Below are 27,457 nucleotides of genomic sequence, written 5' to 3'. Positions count from 1 at the left end.
CTGACAACCGGTGGGTTGATTCATTCATGATCAATTAGAGTCCTTTTCGGCCAACAAAACGATAATCGCTACGGTGTGTTGTGTCGCTGAGAGCTGGCAATTGGTGTTATGTTCTTTTCCACCATTTGCTCACCGCTCCGCTCTTTCGCTTCTCGTTTCCCATTCGCCGTTGTTGCGTTTTTGTTGAAAGGGGTTTTTGTTATTTTATTTTTCATTGTAGATCCTTCGGTTGCGTTTTATTTTATTTTTCGTTTACCTTTACCATCGCTTCCTTGTTGCGTTCGGTTTCGGTTAATTTCTTGCTCGCGGCCGATGGGAACGATGGGAATTTTATCGGGATTTTCGGTGCTACCGGACCAGGATGCGTTTTAGCGCTTCTTTTCCACCTTTCGGGCCTTGTTCTTTCTTTCGAAAAATGGTAATGTATTACAATTTTGTCTGATTTTCCGGGGTTTTTTTTGTGTGAGCGTGTGTATTGTTTTGTACAGTTTCTCACACAGAAGTTTGTTTCCTTGAGGTTTTATTGAGCCTTTTTTCTCTCCCCCCGTTGCCTGTTCCTCGGGGGTTTTAGGCCAATGATATTTTATTTCACTTTTCCCGTTCACGGCCCAATCGATTATCCTGCGCTCTGGAGAAGGATCAGCCAGTTGGTCGGTGTTGAGTCACTTACGTGTTTTTCTTTTCGCTCGCTGGTACGGCTCGGACTGCGGCTGCTGTTTGTTGCTGTTTCGACAACAATATCGTCAGTTCTTCCTTGTTGATAGACACAGGGAGAATTAAGGAGAGCAGAGGGGCGAAATTGAGGATTTTCCCATGCCTATCGTCACGTGCAAGTGCTGCGACAAGGAGGCAGGATTTCGGGGTGCAACATTGTACCTCGTCTCACCTCTGTTAATTTGTATTTTATTTCCCCGGGATTGGTTTTGTTACTCACTCCGCTTCGAGCTTCATTCGTCATCGGGGGTTTTTCTTTTAACGTTCGCCTGTCGGGGGGTTTTATCGGTTCCCCGAGCGTTTGTTAGAGCTTGATCCTTGCGCTCCACGGACACACGGAGAAAACAAGGACAGGGAGGATAACAATGGTGGATTGGAAGACAAGTGTAAACTCACCAACTCGGACGACCGTTCGGTGCGTGGGAAACCGTTTGGGAAATTATTTTATTTACACCAACCGGCCAGCTCGTCCTTTAGTCCTTGGGATCAATTATCCGTTCAAGATATCATTATCGGTCCATTTGTATTTTAGTTTTACTCTTCAACGACAGGGATGTCCCTCTTTTTTCCCCCTCCACCGAGATTCGGCACTTGTTTGTCACGAAGGAAAATTAAAGGCACCCTCCATCAATTTCGGAATCGAGGGGTATGATAAAAAAGTAAGCCGAAAGCTTTACCAAAACGGTTCACACGCCGTTCGTCATCGCGGAACGTGTTTGCTTTTCGTCGGCGTTCCGTTGGGTTTTTCCTTCCCCCTCTCCCTACGCCCGCGGTACCCGGTAAAGAGGGGGCGGGGGAGTTCGTGCTTGACACTCGCCCGACACAAGTTCGCCCGGTTTCCCTACCACCGGTTCCGTTTCTTCCACGAGGGTTTTTGTTGTGGCTACACTTGTTGCTCGAGCCGCATCCGATGGAATCCCCCGGCGGGATTCGTGGATGGAAAAAACACACACACGTGCGAGGAAATTGGGTGAACCTTGCTGAGCACCAACGCGCGGACAGGTTCTTCTTCGCGTTCGGATAAAAAATACTACGAAGTGGGGGCTAGAAATGGTTGCGTTACGATAAGCTGTGGAAACTTACTCGAGCGAGTCGAAGATTCTTTCGGAGCTGCTTCTGTTCACAAGGATCGTGGCAGTGATGCAACAAATTGGAAATGTTACACAATTTTTTTGACTGATTCCCGTGAAAAAGTAATTGAGTTGTTTCTTGAAACGAAGATTAAATCATCAACACATGCTTTATGATCAGTTTATCTCTATAGTAAATGATAAAGTCAACCATATTTTATTTGCTATCTGCTTAAGTGATAATATTGCATTAAGGCTGTATGTAGTTTAAAAGTTTTAAGGGCCTTTCCATGGATTTCTTGAGTATTTATGTTTGTTTTTCTTCTCAAATTTGCTTGGTTATCTGATATACTTTTCAATTTTATAGCATCACTCGTCATGTTGGTTCTTGAAGTGACTCAATATAAACAAAGTGGACAGTGTTAGAAATAATTCCATTTTATGAAGACAACATTTGGAATTCGTTACAGATTTTTCCATTGAAATGAATTTAAGCATTTTATGCGCAGTTGTAATAAGAATGAAAATAAACATCTAACAAAAAAAACAGATTACGCAGCATATACATTTCATAGGAAAAGATTGTGGTCTATCTTGAATAAACAAGAATGCAACTTTCTCCATTTTTTATAAAATGTGAAACCAATGCTTAAGTAGAATGCAAACAAATCGAAAAAAAGGAAAAGTTCTTGAATAAACAAGAATGCAATTTTCTCTATTTTGTATAAAATGTTAAAGCCATGCATAAAAATATGCAAACAAATCGTAATAAAATTGACAATTGTCAATGGCTTAAGCCAAGGAAAATTCGCGAAGTAAATTATAAAATGAAGAAAGAACTGAAATCAAGTTGTTTTAAAACAGTAACAAAATGAAATAAACAACTTGAAATCAAGTTAGAAACAAAGACCAGTTACTTTAGAATAATTACTGCTGATGAGGTATTATCACAATTCGTAGAATCAAGGCGTCAAGCTTCAACATGAAAAGCAAAGTTGAACGATAAGATCCCAAAAAATATCACACATCGTAGATCGAGAAGCAAAACATAAAACTTCAGGAAGGCTCTGATTGCCTCAGTATTTTTCTACCCTTCCCAACATATTGCCATGTGTTTTGGACCGGTCGGGTTTTCCCTCATCCCAAAAACGACCTCCTGCCGGCACACGGAAATGAAAAATTAATTTATGAAAACGATTGCAGCCCACGGACGGCATGTTTCCCTCTCCACAGCACATAAGACATTTATGTTACCAAGAAAGGTGACATATCGTTCTGCTGTTCTCCTGCGCCGCACTGGCGACTAATGAGCGTAACAAGTGAATGGCAGATGCAATGAGTCCTCGAGGCACGAACATTACTTCCCGATATGTACGCACGTACGTGTTGCCCGAAATGGGTAAAAGAGGGCAATAAATTTACACTCCACCCTCGCCCAAGATGGAAGCTGGTACCAATTAATGCTCAATTTTCGTCGAAAAAAAAACCCCCCGCCCTCTAGAAGAGTAGGCCTGGAATGATGTTCGAAAGAAAAGGGCTGTCAAGAAGGAAAAACTCTCCAGCTGACAATATTTGGGACGAGAAAAAATGCATCACTGATTAAGTGCTCGGTTAGGTTTTTATGCACCATCACGTGCGAAGGAAAAGTGAGACAAGGAACACTCCTTGGTTCGGTTGTGGGCGACGAATTATCGCATTTCACATCGATTCCTACGATGCGTACACAACGCAGCCAGGGTTCAAGTTCATGTCAAGTGAAAAAGGGCGTCCCACAACTCCGTTCGTCGAAGCCAGTGCAACCTCCCTTCCGCATGGAAAAGGCCAAACCCGGGGCCTCCTGCAAAGGCATCTTAACGAGAATACTACGCTTCATTTGTCGCGCCGAGCCGAAAGACACGTACACCCGAAACCGTACACCACACAGCACATAAATTGTTGGAAAACATTTTCCAACGTTCGAACAGTGTGTGTTTTTCTTCCGTGGGAACGAAACCGCTCGGCAAAGTGCGGGAAAACCGTCACCATCATCATCGTCGCCCGACAAAACGGTACGGCAATAAAAACAAGTTGACATTTTAATGGCTCCGGCCTCCAGGATCGGCTATCTGTGTCTGGGCTATCGGTCCCCTTGTCGATCGTCGTCCTTTTTCCTCTCGTCCCCCGGCTCTAGTGGCATTTTATTTAAATTTCAACCACCATCGTTTGCCAGCAAATGTTCCACTTTGTTGACGCTGAAGGATTTCCAATTCGGCACGAAATCAGGACACGGAAAAGGCCGGTCCCGAGACGGAGCCCGAGCAACTTGAGAACTCTATGGGCACCGAACCGCATCCCTTTTCCCATTTCGCCGTTTCTCAAGGGCCACAAGGAGAGCGAAAGGCAAACAGGACCTCCACGGTTACGGACGGCGAAGGTGGAATGGTGGAGGGGTTTTCCCGTTTGAAAAATTTACACCGTTACCAATCTCGGTCCCGACAAAACTTTCCCAGGCTCCGAACGAACAAGTGTCCCTTTTTTCAGGTTTTCGTTTTTGTTTGTTCCGACGATCCTTATTTCCTTTCTTGGCCCCTTTTCGTTTCCCTTTGCGTTTGCCCTCGGCTTATTATCCTTCGCGTTCAATTTTCTCTCGCCTTCGCAATCACCACTCAACGAGCCAGTCACGTCCTCATCTATCACCCCGGCTTCGGGAGGTCTTTTGAGGATCGAGGATCTTTGTTTAGTTTCATTTTTCTCTCTCTTTCTCTCCTTCTTTCCTACCAGCAATCCTCCCGCAGACAGTGCCGTCTTCTGTTGAGGCGTTGTTTTACGATGTTTGTGTCTAGCCTGGCTTTTCCTCAGCGGTCGGCATTTCGAAGCCGAGCTTCGGTGCGGTCCCAAAACCGAACCTTTTTTTTCTACAACTCAGCCTTCCACCCACCCTCAATCGCCCACAAACGGTTTCCTTATCTTATCTTTTACTGCTCTCCTTCGTTCGCCCTTTTTTCTCTCCCTTTCAGCGTTTCGCGTTCTGTTTGTGTTCCTTCGAGCGACTTGTCCACTTGTGCTAGCAACAAACAATCTTCGGCGAGCAGCGATGGCAAACCTTCATTCACGCAAGAGATTTTATTGGTTTTATCATTAAAATCGATGTGATTTTTCTGAAATTAAAGTTCATCTATCTTTTTTCTGACATTACAAAAATAAAACTTTTGTTGAATATTTTACAGATAATGACTAACAGAGATTTAAACGAAATTCTAATATTTAGTGTATCTTAACAGCTTAACTAAATTCGGAGATAAAATGCTGAAATTCATTTTAGAAAAATGTCCGTCCTAATTATTGATTAGATAATATTAATTCCTTAAAACTTTTTTTTTTTGCTTTTTAAAAATTGGATTGATTTTATTTGTTGTAAAATTCAATTTAATTGTGGAAGATATCATTTCAATTCAGGACAATAAAAATTTACATGCTTGTGTCCAACAATTTCGATAGGGTTATATGTAAAGGGCAGGGAAGGTCGCGAAACGATTTTTTCTACTTAATTCTCTAATTAATTGTATGATAAAATGTCTAAAAATTGATCCACATTATAAAGTTTGCCATCACTGCACATGAACAAACCGAACGTGGAAAAGGGAAGAGGACCGAACGAAAAAAGGATCTTGATGAAGATCGTTGGTCATGGTCATGCTGAAGGAAGATCTAATAAGCACCACCACCGAAGGAAGGAGCAAAACGGTGACGGAGAACAACGGGACGAACGGAACGAAGGAACAGACACAACGGGGGGAACGGGGAGGAAGCATGTAATAAAACCCAACCCGCTTACGGGGACAGGAATTTTCGTTGTACATTTTCCCACACTTTCATTGAACACGTGCACGGCTGAACGTTTAAAGGATCTAGGAGAGGGTAGAAGAAGAGAAAAAAAAACACGGAGACGAGCATAAAACATAATACGACACCACATATTCACGGTCAGACCCCGGCGACGATGATGGAGATGATGACGGTGGCGGCCCTTCGGTTCGATGCTGGTGACCCTGTACAGGGTGGCTCGGCAGGTTACAGGCAGAACCGATGCCTAGCACGTGTTTCACTCCCGGAAGGCAAGTGAGTTCGAAAGGGAAATCACTTTAGCAACATTTATGTCCCAAAAGGCATTTACAACCATGTGCATATTTTATTTTAATAACCCTCGGCAAGTGCGAATGCCTTTGCAGCGATAATTAAAAGTGCAGAAGAAAAAAGATCCCTCGATTACGTGGATAAATAGTGGGAAACAGAATATCTTTTGAAATTTAACAATTTTGGTAACCAGAACTAAAAGCGATAAAAAATAACATTGTTTTTATTGCACTTTACAACATGTAATATGATTCAATCACTTCGAGTCAAATACCAACAAAATAAGCAAGAGTTGCGCATATCGCAACACTACAATAAAATCTTAATCGAAACAAACAATTCGTAAAAATTATGTGCACTTTCGAAAAAAAACAGAATGAAGAATTTAAAACAAAATTCTTGAAAAATGACAACCAATGGACAATAACGGCAACAAAATATCATATTAAAAAAGGAACAACGTAGAGAAATCTGTTAGAGAAAAAAAAATAGACTACAGATATGAAAAATGACAACAAATAAAAAATCAAATGTTACATAATGCAACTGGCATCAGATAACCTTCTTTAGAGTGAACTACGTAATATGTAAATCTTCCAAAGTAATCACCCTGTTTGTAGACGTTATGTTTATGTTGCGCTGCGTTTTCTCTACTTTGCTCTTCCTTCCCGGAGGGTCTCGACTTACCGAACATGTATAAACTTGAAATGCAATCCAAACCACCCGCTGCCTCCCTCACTGCTTCCCCCATCGAGCTGTGTTTGACTGTGCAAGAAAATCCTGGAAAGGAAACAAAATTAAACCCATCCATTCTCACACCGTTGCACTCCGGGGGCCACCCCTCCCAGCCACCCCTCAACCGCTTGCCATGCCGATGCAACCCGCGGCTCTTGTTTTCGGGTGCACGTGTTCAAATTGAAAACAGAAAACTGGACGAAAGATGAGACGAGTTGAGCGAGGGGAAAATGAAAAGAAGTCCATAGAACCGGTCCCACCCCGGGAAGGGTCGGGAAGTGAGGGTGGTTTGGGTGGGTCTTTTTTTAACATGTTCTCGTCCTTTTTCGGATGGAACGTTGGATCTGTTTTCTTTGCTTCACTGTTTTTTTTTGTGTGTGTTGTGTGTCTCTTTTCCTATCTTTTCCCCCGATCGGTCTTGTTCGATCCTTTCCTTACGGTTTCCTTCTGCTTCTCACTGCTTCGGTTTCATTCTTGTGCCGTTGCTTCTGCTGCTGACCGCCAGCGTTACTATGGGCTTCTGTGGCACGTACTAAAACCGGTGATCTTCTGCCGGCGATCACCGATTGTGATTTTGTGTATTCATTCCCCGCCGTCCCAGTGGACTTTCTGGTCTCTGCCTTTCTTCGGCTCTAATTTCAGTCGCCTTTTCATGCATTGGTTTCCTTTTTTTTAGTCTTTCTCCTCCGGTTCGTTTGTTCCCTGCGTTCCAACGTTGGCACAATAGCTGGCTTGGCACTTCCCCGATCCCTTTTCACGTTACGCCGAATTAGAAGTCAATAATGTTGGTCAAAAGGACGAACCGGGAATGGGAGTTTTCTCGGATGCTGGGAAACATAGAATACGTGTAGGTGATTACTGAGAAAAAAAAATTGGAGAGTAAAAAAAACAGGAAAAAGGCCCATTCGGGTTGGAAAATTATGACTCGACTTGTTCGATCCTGTCCGAGTTTTGGTTCTTTTCATCTCAAGATTTCTGGTTTTCGTCTTTTTTTGTTACACTTTTCGTTAGCGTGGTTTAGACATTTCCAGTTTCTTTTTTTTTTGTTGTTTCTTTTCATTCCATTCTTTTCATCATTTTTCGGGCCCTACAATTGATCGCCCTATTTGAGGGTGTAATTTCTCAGCTCAACCCCCGGAGCCTTCGTCAGGGGCGAAATTGATGTAAGGACTCGATTACGGACGGCCCAGCGGAGAGTTCCGGCCGAAAATTAGGCTCGGACGTGTTGAATGTTGAACTTCACGGTCTCTCTATCGGCTGCGGAGGTGGAACAATACAGGAAGGCTTCGAGGGGTTTTTACGGGGGATTTTAGTGTTTTTATGTGCGAGGATATTTCTCTTTTTTTATCGAATTGTCCAGGAATGTTTCCTTTTTCTACTGTTACCTTTCCCTTTGTGTGCATGACCCACTCTTTTGGTTGCTTATGGGAATGAAAGGAAAATTGATTCTTATTTACTAGGTAAAGATACGGCCTCCGATTTTTCAACTGTTTCATTTCTCACTAGGTTTTTTTTCCTTTCTTTTCTGGTGCTTGCTCTACCATCATCTTCAAACCCATCTAACGGCCCTAATTTAAGTTCATTGGAAACTATGAAATTTGTTCCGTAATAAATCGACGTAACGGCTTCAGCAGTGTAAGGAAGACAGGAAGAAAGACAGTCACCTTAAGAAAAGCAAAGGAAATAAAAAATATCGAATAGTTTTTATATATTTCTGCGCTTTTCTTGTACCAGCAAACCGAACCGAAAGGTCCTTGAAGGTAGCGGACACAAACCGAATCGATCGGTCAAAGATTGCGATTGAGAAGCGGTGGAGAAAGCCAACGTTTACCGAAACCCTCGAGGCTAATCGAACGAAATTGGCTGCAAATTCGGCTGCATGAACTGGTGGCAACAAAAGGAAAAAAACATCCTGCAAAAGATCCCCGTAAGTACCATAAACGGTATCGACCGGTGAAGAGAAGGGAAAAAAGCAGGGAGGGAGCACAAAAAGTGGTTTACTGTAAAATTGTTACGAAATAAATCTCCCGTTTGCACAATGCGCAATGGAATCAAACGGACCATCCCATGAAAATTGAAATCATCTGAAAATTAACACACAAAACTTGACCAATATCGACCGAACAAACCAATGGTCAACCTATGGTCAGCCTTTTTTTTGTGAATTTTCTTCAACCGAATCTCATCTCTTTTCTTTCTTTATTTAACGCATTTTTATCGCCAGGATAAAACGTGATTTCGATCGTTTTTTGATGGGAAAGTAGCTCGGGTCCTTTTTTTATTATTATTTGTATTCGATTCCACATTGTTTATTATCCTCTTCGTTCGGGGTTTCGGGTCGGTTGGGAATTAAAATCACTCGATTCGATAAAGCGTCCTATTAGAGCTTCTTCGGCCTCGCATCATCACTGTCCCTCCCGAAGGCTCGTTTCCACTCAATAATGATGGTGGGATTGCAGGTGCTAATCCACCGCAGCTCCCGGGCAGAGCAGGAGGAACAGGGATGATAATGATCGAACACGAAGGTGGAGGTAATTATAAACATAAAAATCTGTGCCGCCGCCACTTGTACGGTCGGTGAAAGTGGCCACTCCGAATGGTAACTGTCACGCACAGGTGTTAATCCTTCCGCGAGAGGATCTGGCTAAAGGGGTGTCGAAAAATAAGCTTTTTAATTGGAAAGAAATTGACGGCAACCGACTTTCATCCATGTAAAATTTATAGCCAAGTGAATTCAAATATATGGTATAATGTTTAGGTATTAAATAAGAGAAAATGGAAAGAAAATAATAAAATATATATGATATAGTCAAGTTAAAAAATCCTTGTCTTAATAGACTGAAGAGTACTGAAAAACATACGCCAGAAACAAAAATTATGGGAATTTTGTAAATTAAATTTTTCAAAAACTGAAATCAAAAGTATTGAAATCCTATTTTCACAAATTATGAACATACTTGAAAGTTGGACAAGAAACATTACATTTCACCGTATGTTTGCTGACATCTGAACAAGTGAGCATAATTGTTTAAGCAAAAATAACACCCAGATAGAATCACATGAACTCAAAGCTAATACAAAGGATATCGAAAAAAATGCATTTAATAAAGCAATTAGTGGTAAAAATAGACACATAATAATCAACAAAAACAATGTTTAAGGGGAAAAGAAGAAGAAGATAGAAAAGATCATAAAGGTAAATATTTCAATAATATGCCTCACTAATCTGAATATTCATATTCGTTTAGAAAACAGTAAAAATAAATAAATCAATGAACATCATCAGTTGGACAAGGTAAAAAAGTAAAACATCGTTCCAACAGTAAGGTTTTATCCTTTTCATGGCACGTAATGCAATTGAGGGTGCGTTAGTTCAACCGATGTTTAAATCGGTGATTAAAAACGCGAGAGATGGCGTGCTCCGATAGTGTTTGTCTTGTTAATGTAATAAGTTTAAATTTTGCACCACATTTTTTACAGAAAAATCAATAACATTAATTGGCCGAAGTGGACAACTGAAAAACAAACCGATTCAAATAATCCACACCCGCGTCGGACCAATCCATCAATTAGTGTCGACAGCAAATTGGCTCGAAAACAGTTTGGAGAGAAAAATCGAAAGGCTTCGAACGACAAAACACGTCAACATTGCACCAGAACAATTTTATCATCATCATCATCAACATCAGGTCTCCGTATCCTTATCTGTTCCCTTTATTACCGCATGCTAACGCACGCATCCATCCCGTGCCCCCTTTCCGGTGGTCCATAATCCGCGCGATCCACGTGTGTCCTGGGCAGCAACCACCTCTCGTGCCAAACCGCAACCACCACCGACGAGAAGCCGAGGCGGGAAAAATAAACGATCAAAAACAAAACACGAAAATAACCGAGAAGCAGGTGTTTTCGGTCGCTTTTAGCGTGTTGTTTTTGCCCGGTATTTGTTTCATTTCGTGCGGCGTTCAAGTTCTTGGCCCAAACATGGCATGGGGAAGGATCCTGGGGAGGCGGAGGTGGAGGTGGCAGCATCCATCGTCTCCTTTTGGGGATGTTTCCATTCTGTTTTGTTTTGGATGTTGTTTTCTTTTTTGTTTTTTTTGGAGGTTTTTGCACTGTGTTTCCATCCACATCCACTGTTTTATCACTGTTATTATTTATTTTGTGAGAACCGTGCGCTAACGCAGTTTCCCACGCTCCGGAAAGATTTTTCTGATGTTTCTCGCCTGGAGTTTTGTGTTTTTCTCCTTTCGGCTGCTGCTGCCGTCGTTTCTTGCTTTCTTCTTTGTGCGCGAGGAAGATTTGCGCGCATATTCATGTATGCAGCACACTCGCAAGCAGGAACACGTATTATTTGCGCAACCGGGAGGGTGGGAGGGCGGGTTGGACTCGACGAGGACGAGGACCGTATTCGTGGGGATGCACCTGGTGCCAAGTAATTTGGGATGGGCTCCACGCTCAAACGCCGGCCAACTCCGGGAGTGGCCGTTCGCGAATCCTTCCGAATTGCGCCGGTTCGAGAAGGGAATCCTTCGGCGCCAACCCTTGACGGTTAAACTGTTGCAATTTCTGCTAATAATAAATGTTTTCAAAACTAAATTTCAACAAAAGTATTCTGATGATGTAACATTATTGGAAATAGTTACTTTCCTGAAATAAATTTGTATTTAACTAACATAATTGAAACATTTGTATTCTAACAGTAAATAGCTTTAGTAATAATTTAATAATACAAGTAATATAACGTAAGTTTATTTATTAAAGCCATTGAAAAATTATACAAACTGATAATTTGACAAATGATCAACAAACGCTAAAACCCATGGTTTATGGTTTAGTCAATATTTTTAATTTAAAGTGTTTATATTTCAACATGGGAAAGGTTAAAAAATGGGAAATTGTTTTGTCAAAAAAAAATTTATAAATATAATTTTAATGTTTTAATTTGCAAATCAAATTTAAACTTAGTTGAAATAACATAATTGTGTTGTAATAATCTATTTGAGTTTATTTCATTTTCACTTTGCTTTATTACTCTTCAACCTAACCTTTCTCGCTGGATGAAACGACTGATTGATCAGTGAGTAGATCTTTTCTTTCATTTTGGTGAAGATCTGTTTGATGATTCATAATGAACAACATTAATCATTATTGGGCTTTCATGATTTTACATTTTTCAACAAGTGTATATTATACATCTTAACTAATGTTTAAGACCTTCGACATCAACGCATATGGTTATACCTATTTTGTCATTGATAAATTCCTTTACTGGATTAAATATGCTTGCTGTGTGACTTTACTATTCCTTTTTAAAAACCCCTTGAGACATTCAAGGGTTCGGTGGAGGCACCCATGAGAAAATACGGTGGCGAAAATGGATGCAAATGCAACCGTGATGCGTCTTTATCGAACCGATTGTGGGAAGCTTCGCCGGGAGCTCATCGAGTTTTTTGACGACAACGACGTTCCGACGGGTGTCGATTAAAGGAGAAGACAAAATTAATGGACACCGAGCCAATGGCGCAGGCACTGCGTTGGAAGCTGGCAGGCAAGCTGGACTGGAGGAGGTGCCTTCATATTCGGGTGCAAATTATTATTCTAATTTTAATGAGCGTCCCAGGCCTCGCTCCGCGGCGTCTTGTTGCCATGCATGCAAATTTGTTGCTCCACTTAAGGACACGTTCGGTTTTTTTTCTTCACTCCACCCCATCTTGGGTTTCTGATTGTGGATGATAATGTCTTATGTCCAGGGGGTTTTTGGTTATCAAGCTGGTGTCTGCTTTTTGGCATCACAACCCAGACCAAGACCGGTTTTCGTGAGAACTATTCCGGCGAGGTGGTTTTATTTTTTATTAATGATGGCACCATTTATTGCAACTGGATTGGAAAACCGAAAAGTGCGACACATTTAAGACCAGACGTGTTTTACGATGCACTTTATGGCCGCTGCTCGGGCAGGATGGGAAGGTTTTCTAGTCCGGTGCAGCCGATCGAAGCCGAGATACTTTTTATCGATACGATCTTTATGTTTATTTTCATTTAAAAAATCTGAAACAAAAAACTAATCATACTATGTGTCTAATTAAAAGTGAGCATTAGAAAGCGTAAGAAGTTCTGGAAAAAAGGAGCATAAAAGTATGCTGGAAGATCAAGATAAGATAAACATTCATAGTGCATCGAGCCTGCAGGGAAAGGAAAAAAAACCGAACCTCGATGCAAGTGGTAAAAGAAACCCAACGACCTGTCGGCAGGAGAAGGGAAAAAATGGTAATTTATCTGTTAGGAAACAAGCCTCCGCAGGAGTTGAAAGCCAGCGGGACAACTCGCCCCGGGAGTATCAAGTGTGTTTCGTTGGAGGAGGATTTTTTTCCCATTTTACTTTTCCTGAAACCACCCTGCACATTGGAACCATTAGGATCTGTTTACCCTCGCAGCTAGCATTCGCTTTCGTTCGGTCCGTTTTTTCTTACCAATTTGAAAAACTCTCCAGCGTTTCGTGCCGGAATTTGAGTCCTTGTGACACCGACATTGAAGCGTCGAAACGAAATCCAATTCGAAGGCAGATCCAACTGGATTTTTCCTTTGTCCTTTCCTTCGTCTAGGATCTTAAGAATTCCAAAACGGAACGGTCGGGGAACAAACGAAACGTATCGAATAGGCACAACGAACAGGCATGACGCGTTCATTATTTGGTTTGTTCTCCATTTATGGTGCGTTTGTTTGGTTAGGTTTATTTGATTTGCCTGGTTTCTAATCTTGAGACTTAATTCTTGTCCGTTTTTCGTTTTTTCGGTGAAAAGGTAACTCTTAATCTGTCAAACGGAAATGGTTCGGGATCATGGTTTGATAAATAAATTACACAAGAAAGGCAACCCTTGGGAAAGGTGATTGCTGCGAAAACATTTAAACAAAAAGTTCCTATTTAGAAAACGGAAAAAAATTGCCATCGAAATTAAATTGTAAGTAAATAATATAACTTCAATTATCATCTTCTTTGTCATATATCCTTTATTTTTGGCAAAACTCTCGTTGTTCCAACCATCATGTTTCATCATGTAACTTCAGATGCGTCACCATACAATTTGTAACACCAATTTTGCCAGATATAATTACGCATTAAGCTCAGTTCCGTTCTGGAACCGTAGAAGAAATTGGAAAAAAGAAAGGGAAACCGGTCGAGTGCTTAGCCTAATGTGCTTATCATTACATTACGGACCGGTGAAAGAGGAAAAAAGGGGAAGCATCAGGAAACCAGCATCCATCCGGGAATACCTAAAACCAGCCCAACGGAAAGAAATTGCTGCTCGAAAAAAAGTACGTCGAAACACGTAAAAAACGACAGAACGGCGAGGAAAGAAAAATCAACCAAAGCCGCCCGAGGATCAATTCTAACCAGACACAAATTATGCGCATTTGCGCGGACGACTTTTTACGCGCTTGTGCGCTCCTTTTTCTCACACTGGGGGTAATTTTAACCTTCACTACTGCACATAACATATTGCTACTTGCCATTAGTCGGGAGTGTGGGTTTTTTAATGCCTTTTGTGTCTCTTTTTTACCCCTTGTTACTTTATCGGTCCGGGGCCCCCGGTTTGTTGCTTTTGCACCTCCAATTCGGAGCAGTATGTAGCTCCATTAGCTAAAAGATAGAGGAAACAGCTTTGGACAAAAAGGAATCCTCAAAAAAAAAAGTGGTAACGATGAGGAGCTGAAGGAAGGAAAGAAAGAAAAAATCCATTAATCGTGCTACCGACACATCCAAGCTCTTAAAGGAAATGCGCGAAGAAAGAAGCGAAGAAAACTAAAACCCCCATCGCGTCACAGCGAGAAAAACACGCCAAGTCAGCCGAACTATAAAGGTCTAAACAACGCAGCGAACGGGAGGGTAAAAGAGCATAAAAGAATCGCGCTTGTGCCACGGATTGATTGTGTACCGTGCTCCTTGTTGGCCCATCTTTCCATCGTTCCATCTCCATCTCTTTCCCTCCTCTGTTTCCCTTTCAGTTCAGCCCAATTGCTGCGCCCTCGGACAACACATTATAGTTTTATTAAGCTAAATTGGCTCGAGCTCAACACGTGATACGTTGTCCTCACTTCACCCTTAAGCCTAACCTTTGCAGGGAGCCGAACACGCACCGTAAGCACTTTAAGGGAAGAAAAGGAGCAACGGAAAAGAAGTTGGGAGCGAGGGAGAACGCAGTAGACCAACATAACAGGCCCCTAAAAGCAGGGAAATCCTTTCCTTCCAGCCCTTCCCCCGTTGTGGTTGAAACCGATTTATGAAAAATCTCACATAGGCAGAGTCGTCGAACAGGGCTAAACAATTGACTTTCTATAACGTATTTCCATACATGGTTTTTAAAGTGTGTGTTCTATTTTATTTTATGTTAGATTTTTACATGTTTGGTAAAATCAACCAAATTTGCTACTAACTAAGCGCCACTTATTCATTAAAGCTCCTTTATTTGCAACACTTTTTTCAATAACCTCGTCCTCATTCCACACTCAGGTGTAAGTAATTCGAAGAAAAATAATGATCAAATAACATCTGAATATACGAAGAATCCAACGAACCGCCACTGCAACTGGTGCTAGGGTAACGCCCCCCATTTTAAAGAGAATCGATACAAAGCAATGCTCCGATTGACAACCCGTGTGAGACAATGGCGATATGTTTACTGCGATGGCGACATTTTTGCTCCGATGGCGGCCAGCAATAGCATGATGGCCGTACTTTTTACTATGAGATAGAGGTGTTACGCTTTAAGCTGGAGCAGTGGAAGTGATTTGTTTTACGGATTCATTAAATTTCTCAATGATTGCTCATAAAAGATAGATACAGTTGTATTTCTATAAATATCCTTAAATAGTGTTTTAATGGTTTGACAGCTCTGCGTTACAGCATGAGTTGTGGTGCATCTCGTAAAGGATTATTTCACCCTCCCAGCAGCGAGTGAGAAAAGAAGATCAACTCGCTCACCGGCTCACCCGTGGGGTTAACAAGCTCACTATTGCCTTCCAGCTCGTTCCGGTGCTTCATCGACCACTTACGTTGCCTATCTCACTCTTGCCTTTAAAAAAAACCCTCCAGACAACAATCCGTGGTACGAGCCATCTGTTTATACGGGCGCGTTGTGTTGCCCACCACTTACCCTCGGCTTCCTCCCCCTCCCACCCCGATCAACTGCACCCATTCCGATACAGCGCTCCCCGCACCACACACACTCTCGCCGCCACCGCCGCGTACCGCGTAAAATACGTTGAAAACCCGTGCAGCACGGGCCCGACACGTACTGCCGGCCGGTTTTTATTTCGCCCCTTTTCTCTTCCCATTCCCCCTATGTGCGGCCACTATTTCGATTCTTTTTTTTTTTTATCTGTAGATAAATCCGTCGGCGCAACTCGTGGGAAAATGTCTTTTCGAGCGCGCCGGTTCCCACGTACTGTACTTGCACGTATCGGTGCGGTTTTTTTTTTTTTTTTTGGGTGCGGCGCGGTTCGGAACGCGCGGGACTGGAGGAAACATGCAACAGCACGCGGCGAAAGAGAGAAAGAAAGAAGGAAAGGCGAACGAAAACAAAATGAAATGAGATTGCGACGCGAAACACGCGAGACACATGCTGCTCCTGCTGCCGTTGATGGATACCACGGTTCGTTCGTGAGCTCGTGGTGAACCGTTGTAGGAGCGGGTTTGCTTTTTTTTTTTTAATATTATAATGCTTTCGCCAGGAGACAGCGACTTCCAGCTCACCACCCTGGATCGGCTGAGGTTGTTTTGTGAAGCGAATAAAAAATCAAGGGTAATCATTATGAGTGAGCGAAACGTCAGTGAGCTGCAAGTACCTCACGTGGTAAGTTTGCAAGCACACATCAGCTTCCATAGAGCTAGAGTAAGCAAAAAAGAAAAGAGTTCTTATTGCCCTTTCCCCGGACCAGCCCTTTTTCCAGCCCGTGTTCGGTCTAACACCCTTCCTGTCAACCCTGGTGTTTTTTTTTATATTTCCAACGCTGCGTGCCGTTGCTCTTTCTGCGGGTCCATTCGGGAGCGGCAGCGCATGCCTGAACTTAACAATTATTTCATGTTTTGATATTTAAAACCAACTGACAATTCCAATTCCCTTTTTTCCACCTTTTGGTTCCCTCCTGCACGAGATGGACCTCCCCATAGTGAGCGCGAGTGAGCTAGCTCATGTTTCGGCGTATTCCAAATTTATCGCTTCTCGCCGTCGTCGTCGTCGTGGTTTGAATTTCTCGTTCGTGTTTCGCACGTTCCTAAGCCTCCGGTTTTAGTTTCCTCTTTGTCCGTAGGTTCGTTGAATTAATGCCACAAACCGAAACGGTAGGGTTGGCGTCCGCTGGTGGTGGTGGTGGGGTGCACCGGCGAGAAGATACGCGAAGTGTGTTTGGCATGCTTCAATCGGTGGAGCCCTCCTTCTTTCGGTGTGGAGGGAACCAGTTTCACCCCTCCCTCCCCACCCCACTAACCCTGTGTCCCGTCGTCCGCCACCCCAAACCGTTCCGAGCGTGGGGCGTCGATCGGTGGGAAACTTATGGCCGCCGCTGCCACCTCCAGCCCACAGTGATCACACGCCAAGCCGTTTTCCGGCGGCACGAGCTACGACGGCACGAGGCAATATTACGACTTGATCGTGAACGTGCCACTTCGCCGCGGGAGGGGACGAGGCGTCGACGGTTGGGGTCAACGAGCGCGGATCAGTTAACCTCCCCATCCCCATCGCGGGCACTGGGCGGACTTCGAAGGAACCGTGACGGCGATCTGCTCACTTGACACTGCCTTAGGAATTGGGAAATTAGAAGGAAACATTATTATTCACTTAACGAAACCTATTACCTATTTATTTAAAGTCGCATGTACTGTTTTTATCTGTTAGTTTGAGGACTGTAGATCACTTACTCTTTGAGTATTCGGGACAGCATCCAATTTCAACCTTTGTGAAACAGATTAAACAAAGGAGCATTCTTGATTTACTTAATCGAACAAATGAACTATTCATCGGTTGTTCACTTCCTTCACTTAAGTCAGAAGTGTTAGTAATTTTCGTTCGTATTAGACAAATATTGTCATAACCCGTTCCAAAAAAACGGCATCTTTGAAGAGAGCAGTGTAAAATAATGCTGAGCTAATAGGTTGCATTTTAAACTTCATTTGCACCATTATAATCCTTCAGAACTTTTTTTCGAACAGAATCATTTTTGGAATTTTAACGGAGTTAATTAAAAATTTTACTTGAAGCCCATTTTCAAACATAAAATTAGTCGTTGCTAGATGATGTCGGAGAACCAGGTTCTTGTTTATATTTTTGTAAAACGGCATATCTTTTGTCGATGCCCTTCTATTGATGCATACCATTTAGTTTAATGTGTTTATTTACTTAACCTTTACCACAAAATGCAGAGGTGGATCACAGGGTAACCAAACTAAATAGCTACATAAGGTCCGGAGCTTTCAAGGGCACTTTTTTCATTTTGTTTCAAGTTGCTTGCTTTATCAAATTAGTTTGTGTTTTATTAATTTTGTTGCAATGAAGAATATGAAAATGTGAGAATGATCCAACTTATATGAATTGTGTTTTGATGCAGAAAAGGTGGCGTGTGTTTTGAGTGAAAATTGAGATTGATGCACTAATGTGAATTAAAGAGATCAGTGGACTTATTGTATTAAAGACAAGGAACACTCTCAGAATACTTCGAGCACAATGGACATGGATTAGCAAAAGTAATCTCTTTAACATTTCCAAATGTTATGCTTAACATAATTTTAATAGCAAGATAGTCTATTTAAATTGTCTAAAATAATATTCAATCTAAAAGCAAAACAATAAATCACTCGTCAATTTAGTTCATAGCAAATGGAATTTGATTCTCTGTTTCGCATGAAATAAGGCTTTTGACATTGAAAACGATTAAATAGAATCACAGAATAATTGTAACTTAATTTAAATATATAATATAAATATATAATTTATGGTTCAATCTAAATTAATATTTTTCAAATTATGAAAAAATTGAATAATAAATGTATTGCATGTTTTTGTGGCTTTCAACTTTTAGCTGCTCGGGCCTCTAAAATGCTTAATCCACTTCTGACGAAATGTACATTTATTTTGCAAAAGAGCGATCCAATGGAAATGAAAATCAATTCGCAGTAATTAACAAAGTGTGCTACTTAGTTACTTTAATTCGTTAAGTTTACCATTAGCACCTTCGTTTCCAGCTTAAACCAATTCCCTTAAGGCCAACTGTTCATGATCAAGTGTGAAGCAGAATGACAATCACTATTTTACGACAATACGATAATTAATTAATAACGTAAAGCTTAATATTCTCACACTTGCCACAAAGTAGTGCAATTTATTGCTCAATTTTGCATACATATTTAAACTAGTTTCCGCCGAAGCCCCGACCCACACACAAAAGTCAATTATCGCATGGCGTCCAGGCAAATAACAATCCCAACCGGAAATCGGGGGTAATTTTCCCTCCCTTGGATACCGCCTCCGCCTTCTCCCGGTAATTAAGCGTCCATCCCGTCGAGCCTTTTTATATCGGATTCGAGATAATAAATAAACGTAGCTTCCGCTCACCTTGGCTGGAGAGGGATCCGGAGAGAAGAATTTATAAACCTGAACGGCCGGTGTGCTTTTGTTATGCAAAACTTTAATAAAAAAAAGTAGAACCCTTAAGCAGGTTGGTACGATCGGACACGCTGAATATCAACTACACTTTAACACCTTCAATAGCCTTGGAGGACGTTTCATTTCCAGGAATTGCGCTTCGCAAATAGTGTGTGAAAGTACATTGTGTGTTGGCAGAAAAACTATAGAATAAAAAATTAAACTCATCTTTTTTTGCATATTGAGCTACGTGTTCAATATTTTCCCTTTTTATTATTCCAATCAATAGAAATGTAGTATAAACTTTCACTCGAAACTGAGCGCGCTTTTCAACACCGTTCGTCATTCATTTGGTATACATTGTTGTACCTTCAGGTAATGTAGTTAATTCGCGCCACTTACATAGTAGATAATTCTTTTCCATCTTCAATTGCCGTGTTTTATGGAGTTTAGTTTTAAATTGCGACACCGCTTAGCGTTCGATCGCTTGCATTAAACCAAATAAAAAATTCATACTGTTTTCTTTGATTGAAGAACTTCGAAACTGCTAACGACAAGTTTTTTTTTTCTTCCAGGTCTTCTGTCCGAATCACTGTTTGTTTTTTAAACTAAATGGTAATGAAGCGATAAGTATATAGTTCAACTGGAAAGTTTAAGAACGAAAGAGAATGAAGAGAATTCAAATAGGGATAGAAATAATGCTCCTAGAATGACTCTTCTGGATCCACCCGAAGAAGGTACCGCTCATCAAGCAACTGCTGGTAGACGAGGGTGGAGCATTCTGCGGTCGTGTAAAATTCTACCGGAAGTACACCATTGTCCGGGTTGTGCGGACCGAGCAGCTTCACGTAGAACGCTCGCTCCAGCGAAGCGATAAGCCGCTGGGCGATGTCGATTTCGCGCAATCGGGGATTCGACCGTACGCCCACCAGCTGAACCGGAATGTTGCGCAGCGGGGCCCGCTGCAGTTCGATCGGACACTTACGCAGATCGCCAATCGACACCGTCTCGCGGTTGAGATAGTCCACGAACAGCACCGTGGCCTCACGCCGCTGCTCGTCGACCGTTTCCAACAGTGCCCGATAGTAGAGGCCATCTTCACTGAATGGCGCCAGACACGGAGCGCCCGGCTCGAGCAGGGAAGCCTGCCAACGGTGCAGCTCGTTGATCGAGCGGGCACGTTCCTGCACCTTCGTGCTCACCATGGCCATGCGACGCGTGTGGCCCTCGAGGTGCGGGTAGACGTACACCGTCAGCTCCTCCCCGTAGTTGGTGTACTCGGCGAAGAAACCGCCCGCCGTACGCCCGACCGTCGGCAGCACCGGGAAGCTGCGTAGTATCGGATTAGCGGCACGACACTCCGGCGACAGCTGCACGCTGGCGGTCATGGCGTAGCCACCGATACCGTCGCCCGAGCAGCGGGTCGACGTTTCGATATCTTCCGAGTGCAGCGTGGCCGGCGAAGGAATCGAATTGTCGTCGTGAGTGTTCACCCTGAACGAGTGCTGTGACCGGTCCGAGTTGTACCCGCTCGGCTCATCGTTCCAGTCCGGTTCAATCTCCGGCGCGTCCAGTGCGTCGATGAGTTGGGCCCGGTTAAGCGGACTACGGCTATCTTCGTCATCCTTCCAATCGTTCGGATCCTCGATGCACTCGTCCTGCTCCGACGCCTTGTACTGAGAATCGATCTGCTCCATCCACCGGAGCAGATCACGCTGCTCGGCCGTCATTACCGATGGCTCAACCGTCGTCACCGACCGACTGGTGCCCGTAGAGATCGTTGTCTGCGTCAGCTCCAGCTGTTCCGGTTGGATCATTGGCTTCACAACCACTGCCGGAGGTTTAGGAGTGTACGATCGCAGTGGAGACACAGGTGCTTGCTCGAACATTCCCAGATCCAGCAACGCCTGGGCCACATCACATCCACCGGAATCGATGAGCCGCATTTTACAGTACGGAATTGTTAGACCAGTTTTTTGAGATCGTGCTTCTTTTTCACCCACATCGATACGAATCGAGCAACGTTTCTGTACGATTAGCGGGTGCAGTGTATCCAGCGCCAGGTCAGGCCATTTACCAGATGGATCAAGCGATTCCTTTTTCGTCCCCTTCTTGCTTGTCGAGTGCATCCCCTTTGGCTTCACTCCGCTGAGGTGCACTTGGATGGCCTGTATCGGCACGTTTCCACAAACCGTCGCTGGCAGAAGCTCGTCCTGGGCACACTCCTCGACGTTGCCGTAGTCGACAAACAGCACCTCGTATCGGTCCTTGGCCAGCACTTGCTGTATCGTGGCGCGATAAAAGCATCCATCCAGGTGGAACCGGGCGAGACACGGGTTCCCGAAGGCATACTTGCGTGTGGAGCGTTCGGGGGGTGCACTTTCCTTCGCTGCCACCAGCGTTTCAATTACCGAGCGAATTTGCTCGAGCACCGGCTCCTGGCAAACGTCGTGCAGGTACACGACCCCATTGGCGCCGACCGCCGACGGTACGCCGACGAAGACCGTCTTCTCGAGCGGTTCGGCAGCTAGCCACGCGTCGACCTCGCTCTCCTGCTCCTCCGCACTCACGTGCACGTGCGACTCATCGCTGAAGTGTTGCGCGTTCAGCCACCCATCGTTCATCGCCTCCCCACCACCTTCGTTCAGTACAGTTTGCGCCGCTTTGCTGCCGTCATGTACTGTTCCTGCTCTACCTCCTCCTGCTTCGGCACTCTTGACGGCGGCGACGGTACGAAAAAACTGCTCCAGCTGCACGTACTCGGCCCGCAGCTGGGCCTCAATGGCGTCCTCCAGGAGCTGGTGTTCTTCGGTGGCCCCGGCCCCGCTCGTGGCGAACTTCCGGAAGCGGCCGGCCAGGTGCGCCAGACCCTTGTGCACGAGCACCTGGTTGAGGTTGGTGTACACCGTACGGCAAGGGGCCAATGCGTCACGGCTTTCGACGTGTACACCCCACAGCAGCACCGACAGGGCCGAATCGGAGCCATCAGCAGTCGGCTTGGTGTCGAGCGAGATGGCGTGCTGGCTGTAGCTGGCGGTGATGCGCTCGAACACATCGAGCGTCGACTGGTGCCAAACGGTGCTACCACCGACCGGTTCGAGGCATGCTAGCCGACACCGAACCGCACCCGCTTGGACCTGCGCCATGCGCGGCGTTAGACGGGCCACGTTCGCCCGGTGCACCGTCGCCTTGGAGGCCCGATCGATAAGGAACACTTCATAGTGGTAACCGTCCGGGAGGACAGATTCAATGCGCGCCCGATGCCATTCGCACGTGCCTTCTGCGTTGACACGCGCAAAGACAACACAAACATCGCCGGGGGACCGACTACTCGTGGTGTTGCCACTAAGCTCACCATCCTCCAGGTCCTCATTTTCTTCCTCCACGTCGATGTGATCGTCCATGTGCTCCTGGATGACCTGGTGGAGCTGCTCCAGGCACGTTTGCTGCGAGGAGATCAGTACGTAGAACTCGCCGGGCGAAATCACCTTCAGCAAGGTCACCGGAACCCGTGGATCGGACACCTTCACCGACGCCGACTTCGATTCCTTTTCCTTCTGTTCCGTCAGCTGTTGCTCCAACTCGACCGTCGATAGCTCACGGACACGATCCTGTGAGGTGTGAAATATATTCAAGGTTATTTTGATAGGTATTTATGAACATATCTCAAAATGAAAACAATTACTACAACAATCGGCGTGGGTTTAAATCATAACTTAGACTGGACCGAGACTGGACCCTCCCTTGTATGAGAGGACTGACTGTCCACGAAAAAGGAAAAAGTCTAATAATCTCTTAACGGATAAGCATGGTCAAGACGGTCGTTACGCCAAGAAGAATACTACAATAATTACAATCTAAGAATAATCGAACACTGTATGGAGTATAGTGTAGTAAGTAAGTAAAACTAGTTTTCAATTAAATGTTAAATCATCTGTAGGGGTGGCTGGGGTAATAGTATGATCAAACTAAAATATAGTCTTCCTGTGAGTTTGATAGCTCTACATCAACAGAAACGCGAAATAAACGCAAAACAAAATCATTCTCAGCTCAGACAGTTTTTGTTATAATGTGATGTACCATTCCGATAAGGAATATTAAGTGCAAAAACCGATATTTACCCACGAGGAATACGAAATTCAGTGAATTGAGAATCAGTGCTTGAGACTGTTAGTGAAAATTTCGGAAAGTATGCAGATTTACTCATATTTTAGTTGAAAATGTGTTCAACTATGAATGGGGGCAATATGCACCCAGTATGTCGGGGTAAAATGCACCAGATTGTAAACAAACTATCTTTATTTGACGGTGGATGTTGCCTCTTTGTTGTGGTTCGTATTGTCTCTTTGTTATTGTGCGTATTGCCCCTTCGTTATGGTGCGTATTGCCCCTTTGTTGTGGTGCGTATTACCCCTAGCAAAGGTGCGTTTTGCCTCAATCAGAAACAGATCGATCGAAAATTGAACTTTTTAAAACTGAAAAATTACGTTTTTCTTAGCAAAAACCGCAAATATACCAGAACTGGTACCTAGTTTGAACCTTTATGAATCCTATTCAGTGATAAAATCAACAATCAAGAGCCAAGTTGTTAGAAAATTGTATAGTTTTCTTTAAGGGGTGCGTATTACCCCATCCACCTCTAACTACTATTTCAAAAAGAATGTGTTGAAAATGGTAACATCCTTTAAAATATATTCTCATACAAATTGAAACATCAATTATTTCGTAGGTTTTTTAACCATGGATTTTTTTCTATCAATACACAGAATATCCTTGGACATATGTAAGAATACAATCTGTCATTTTGAACAGTCTGGGACTGCTATAGGAGAATTAACTTTCATAAAAGACAAACACTCTGCCAGCATGGCACAAAAACGTTTTTTTATCTCAACCCGGAACTTTTCTTCATTTATGTAATATAAACAATAGATGACAATAAACAAAGAATATTTTGTATGAGAATATTTTAGACACCGTGTACATTGTACGATGGAAACGTATTTTATAAATTCACACCTACCAATTTTATTAAAAATGTGTTCAAAGCATGCAAGGATGTTTCAAAGATGCCAGTTATATATATAATTGTTTTAAAAAGACATCAAGTGTAAACGATAATTTGAAATTGTAACAAATTAACAAAACGATCGTATTTTCATACCTGAATGTTTTTCTCGAAGCCGCTACAGTCCGCATGTCCATTGCGAACCAACAACCCGTTGATGCACGTATCGCGGTCGCTTTTGTTGACGAGAAAGAGCACCACGTTGTAGATGCGTTCGTGCGGTTCCGGTCTGCCAATCGACACGGCGAACCGGAATTTGTCACCGCACGCAAACTGTCGAAACTCGTCAATGGCGTCCGCTGTCCAGCCAGCGGTGTTTTCCTTCGGCCAAATGTACCCCAGACGGCAAGGTACGGCCAGGGGGTGTTTGGAAAACGCCGGCGATTCCGTTGGTAGCAGCCGCATGTTGTTCCATTCCACTTCCAGCTGCTCGCCGGTGTCGATGGCATGCAGAAGGCAAATGCCGCGCGAAAGATTTAGCACGCGACCACGCATCCATTCTTGCACTCCGTCCTTGCCTGGGCGAGCGAATGCACATACCAACCCGACGTAGGGTGAGTAAACTTTGCGCGTGTCCCGGTTCAAGCAGATGGACGCAAGATGCTTTTGCAACGGTTCCAGGGCGGTGGTTTTCCACTTCGTCGGCATGATGTGGAACGACTCGAGCGACTCCGCCTGCGTGATGATGCAGTCGAACTGATCGTGCTCGAGCAGCACCGGGATATCCGGAATCGACTGACGCAGCTTCCTGTTCGTCATCTCCTTACGCCAGTGCTGGAGGTTCTGAGTGCTTTTCTTCATCATTCGGACGTGCTCGTGCACCTCGAACATTTCCCTTGATGGTTCAGCGAGGGCGTGATAAATCAGCGCCTCACGGAGAGACATTGGTGCGTACCGACCCATCCAGTGTTTGCCCGGAACCGACTTTTCTTTCGATTCCTTCGCGTGAAGCGCTGGTGGAAGGAACAGATCAACCAGCAGGGCTCGTTCTCCAGCCGGATTCAGCTCGCACATCACCATCGGCTGGTTGTTGATGATGTCTGTCATTAGCTGACGAGATTCCTCTGACCACTGGCCATCATCAGTCATCGGTTGTATCTGGTACAGGGCGCATCGGGTCGCCATTGGCGATCTTTCGGCTAATTCCGCCGACATGGGCCTTATCTGATCCGCACCGACCGTGTCATAATGCCCAAAATCGATGTACTGCACGCGATACTGCCCTCGAGTGAATGCTGGTTCATCGACAGCCGACAGCACTTCCGCCCGGTACCAGTGCTTATCCATCGAGCGACCGTTGTTAAAAAATTCTTCCGGTCTTATTAGATACATCTTTCCGGGAGTGATTTCGAGCGACGAACCTTCACTGAGCAGCACTCGCTCGTAGTCTGCTGCCTCTGCATTGCAGAGCTCGCACATGCTTGCGGCCCCTTCCCTGCTGAACATCTCGTCCTGGATGTAAAATTCGCGCGGGTTGACAATGCACATAACGGTCACCGTGCGCCACTTCAATCCACCACCCGGCTCCAAAGCGCGACGCAACGACGGACATTTCCAGGTGGTTGGCACTTCACTCAACACCGATCGATCGATCGACGATTGGTTTCGCTCGCAGGCGGTCTGTTGTGTCGTGTTATGAGACGTTTCCTGTTCCACCTTTACCGTCACCAGCGAGCAAAACGAGCTCGCAATTTCTCCTTCCGAAAGGTTCCGGTCCCTTCTCCCTTTCTCGTCGTCCCTGCCGCTGCTGCGATGCTTTCTCGACGAGCGCTCCTTTGACCGATCGCGTTCTTTTTTCTCTTCCCTCTGCGTCTGGGACGATGACTTCTTCGCTTTATCCGAGTCCTTTCCCTCCTCTTCCTGGTTACTCTTAGACGTGGACGAAGATGGCTTTGTCAAGTATTCGTCTTTCCTGTCCTCTGACGAAAATGTAGTTGGGACCAGCCGTGCATACTTTTTCCAGTCATCAATATCTAGCTTATGGCAGTTTCTAATGCTTTTTAGGAAAAAGTCTCGCGACTTGTAGTGGAACGGTGGTTGAAGGTTTTTCTTCAAATCGCCGTGCATCGCAATTGGTTCGCTTTCGAGAAAATCCTTCACTTTCGATCGATAATTAGCCCATGCCGGATCAGCGCTGCTACCTACCCCGTCCGGGAACCGCTTCGCTTGTTTCAGAAAGTCCTTCACCCGATCCTTCGTGCGATGCAGCTGGTGCAGGTCGTCTTTGTTCTGCTGGCAGCGCTCGATGTACGCTTTGCGGAGCTCCAGCAGCACCCGCTGTTCCGCGATCTGGAGCGCGTTGTGCAGTGTGATGAAGTGGGCGTTAATCTGTTCGATCACGGCACACACGTTTTCCTGCTGCATTTTGGCCCGTTTTTCGACGTGCTTTTTGGATTTTTCGTACGCATGGAACGCCTTTTCCAGCAGCGTGAACACCTTCTTCGGTGTATCGATCTCCGAGCGGGACAGCTTGGCGGCAAGCGGTTCCTTTACGTGATCCCGTTTGGCGGAACTTTCCTCCTCGCCCAGCCAGAAACTGGCCACGTTCGCCATATCGTCCATCGTCTGGTGCAGGACGCCCAGCATAAAGAGGCTGGGCTGTGGCACCGGTGTGGCTCCACTGTAGCCTTCCTCCGGAATGGACGTCCGGTGTTTGCAGATTTCACAGGTAATGCGCCGGTTGCGTTTCTCTTCAACGCACTGACCACACACCTGGTGATAGCAGTCGAGCAGAAATGGCACACGCTTCACGCCCTCTTCGCTCGTACTGATGGTGAACGGTAGGGAACACCTGGCGCAACAGTGTTGCGAGTGCCATGTAAGTGGCCGCTCGGTGTGCAACAAATGGCCGATGCTTATGGCGGCCATTGTGCCGATGCAAGGTACGTCAGTAGTTCTGTATCGTATAGAGATAAAAGGCAACTAGAGAAAATATCCACTTTCTAACTTCCAACTTTTTACTTACCTTCCAATCTGCAGTCAATGTTACAACCATGCACCGCGTACGATAGAATTGGTTAGGTTTTTTGGGACGTGAAACGTAAATGGTATTTTAATAGCAGCGATTGCATTACAGATAGTAGACAATTAGATATCGTTCGCAATAGTGATTCAAACTATTA

General features: G+C 44.4%; 1 protein-coding gene across 1 annotated transcript; it reads right to left on the bottom strand.

Moving 5' to 3' along the window:
• Positions 1–19,502: 19,502 nt before the first annotated feature.
• Positions 19,503–27,227, bottom strand: LOC131272339 (uncharacterized). Its single transcript, XM_058274044.1, has 2 exons — positions 24,432–27,227; positions 19,503–22,878 (listed from the first exon to the last, which is right to left on the bottom strand). The coding sequence occupies exons 1-2, from the start codon at positions 27,201–27,203 to the stop codon at positions 19,972–19,974; spliced, it is 5,679 nt and encodes a 1,892-aa protein (XP_058130027.1). The 5' UTR covers positions 27,204–27,227; the 3' UTR covers positions 19,503–19,971.
• Positions 27,228–27,457: the final 230 nt, after the last annotated feature.

This window comes from Anopheles coustani, chromosome 3, assembly GCF_943734705.1.
Source record: "Anopheles coustani chromosome 3, idAnoCousDA_361_x.2, whole genome shotgun sequence".
NCBI classification, from domain to species: Eukaryota; Metazoa; Arthropoda; class Insecta; order Diptera; family Culicidae; genus Anopheles; species Anopheles coustani.
This window is presented reverse-complemented; position numbering and strand designations above follow the sequence as displayed.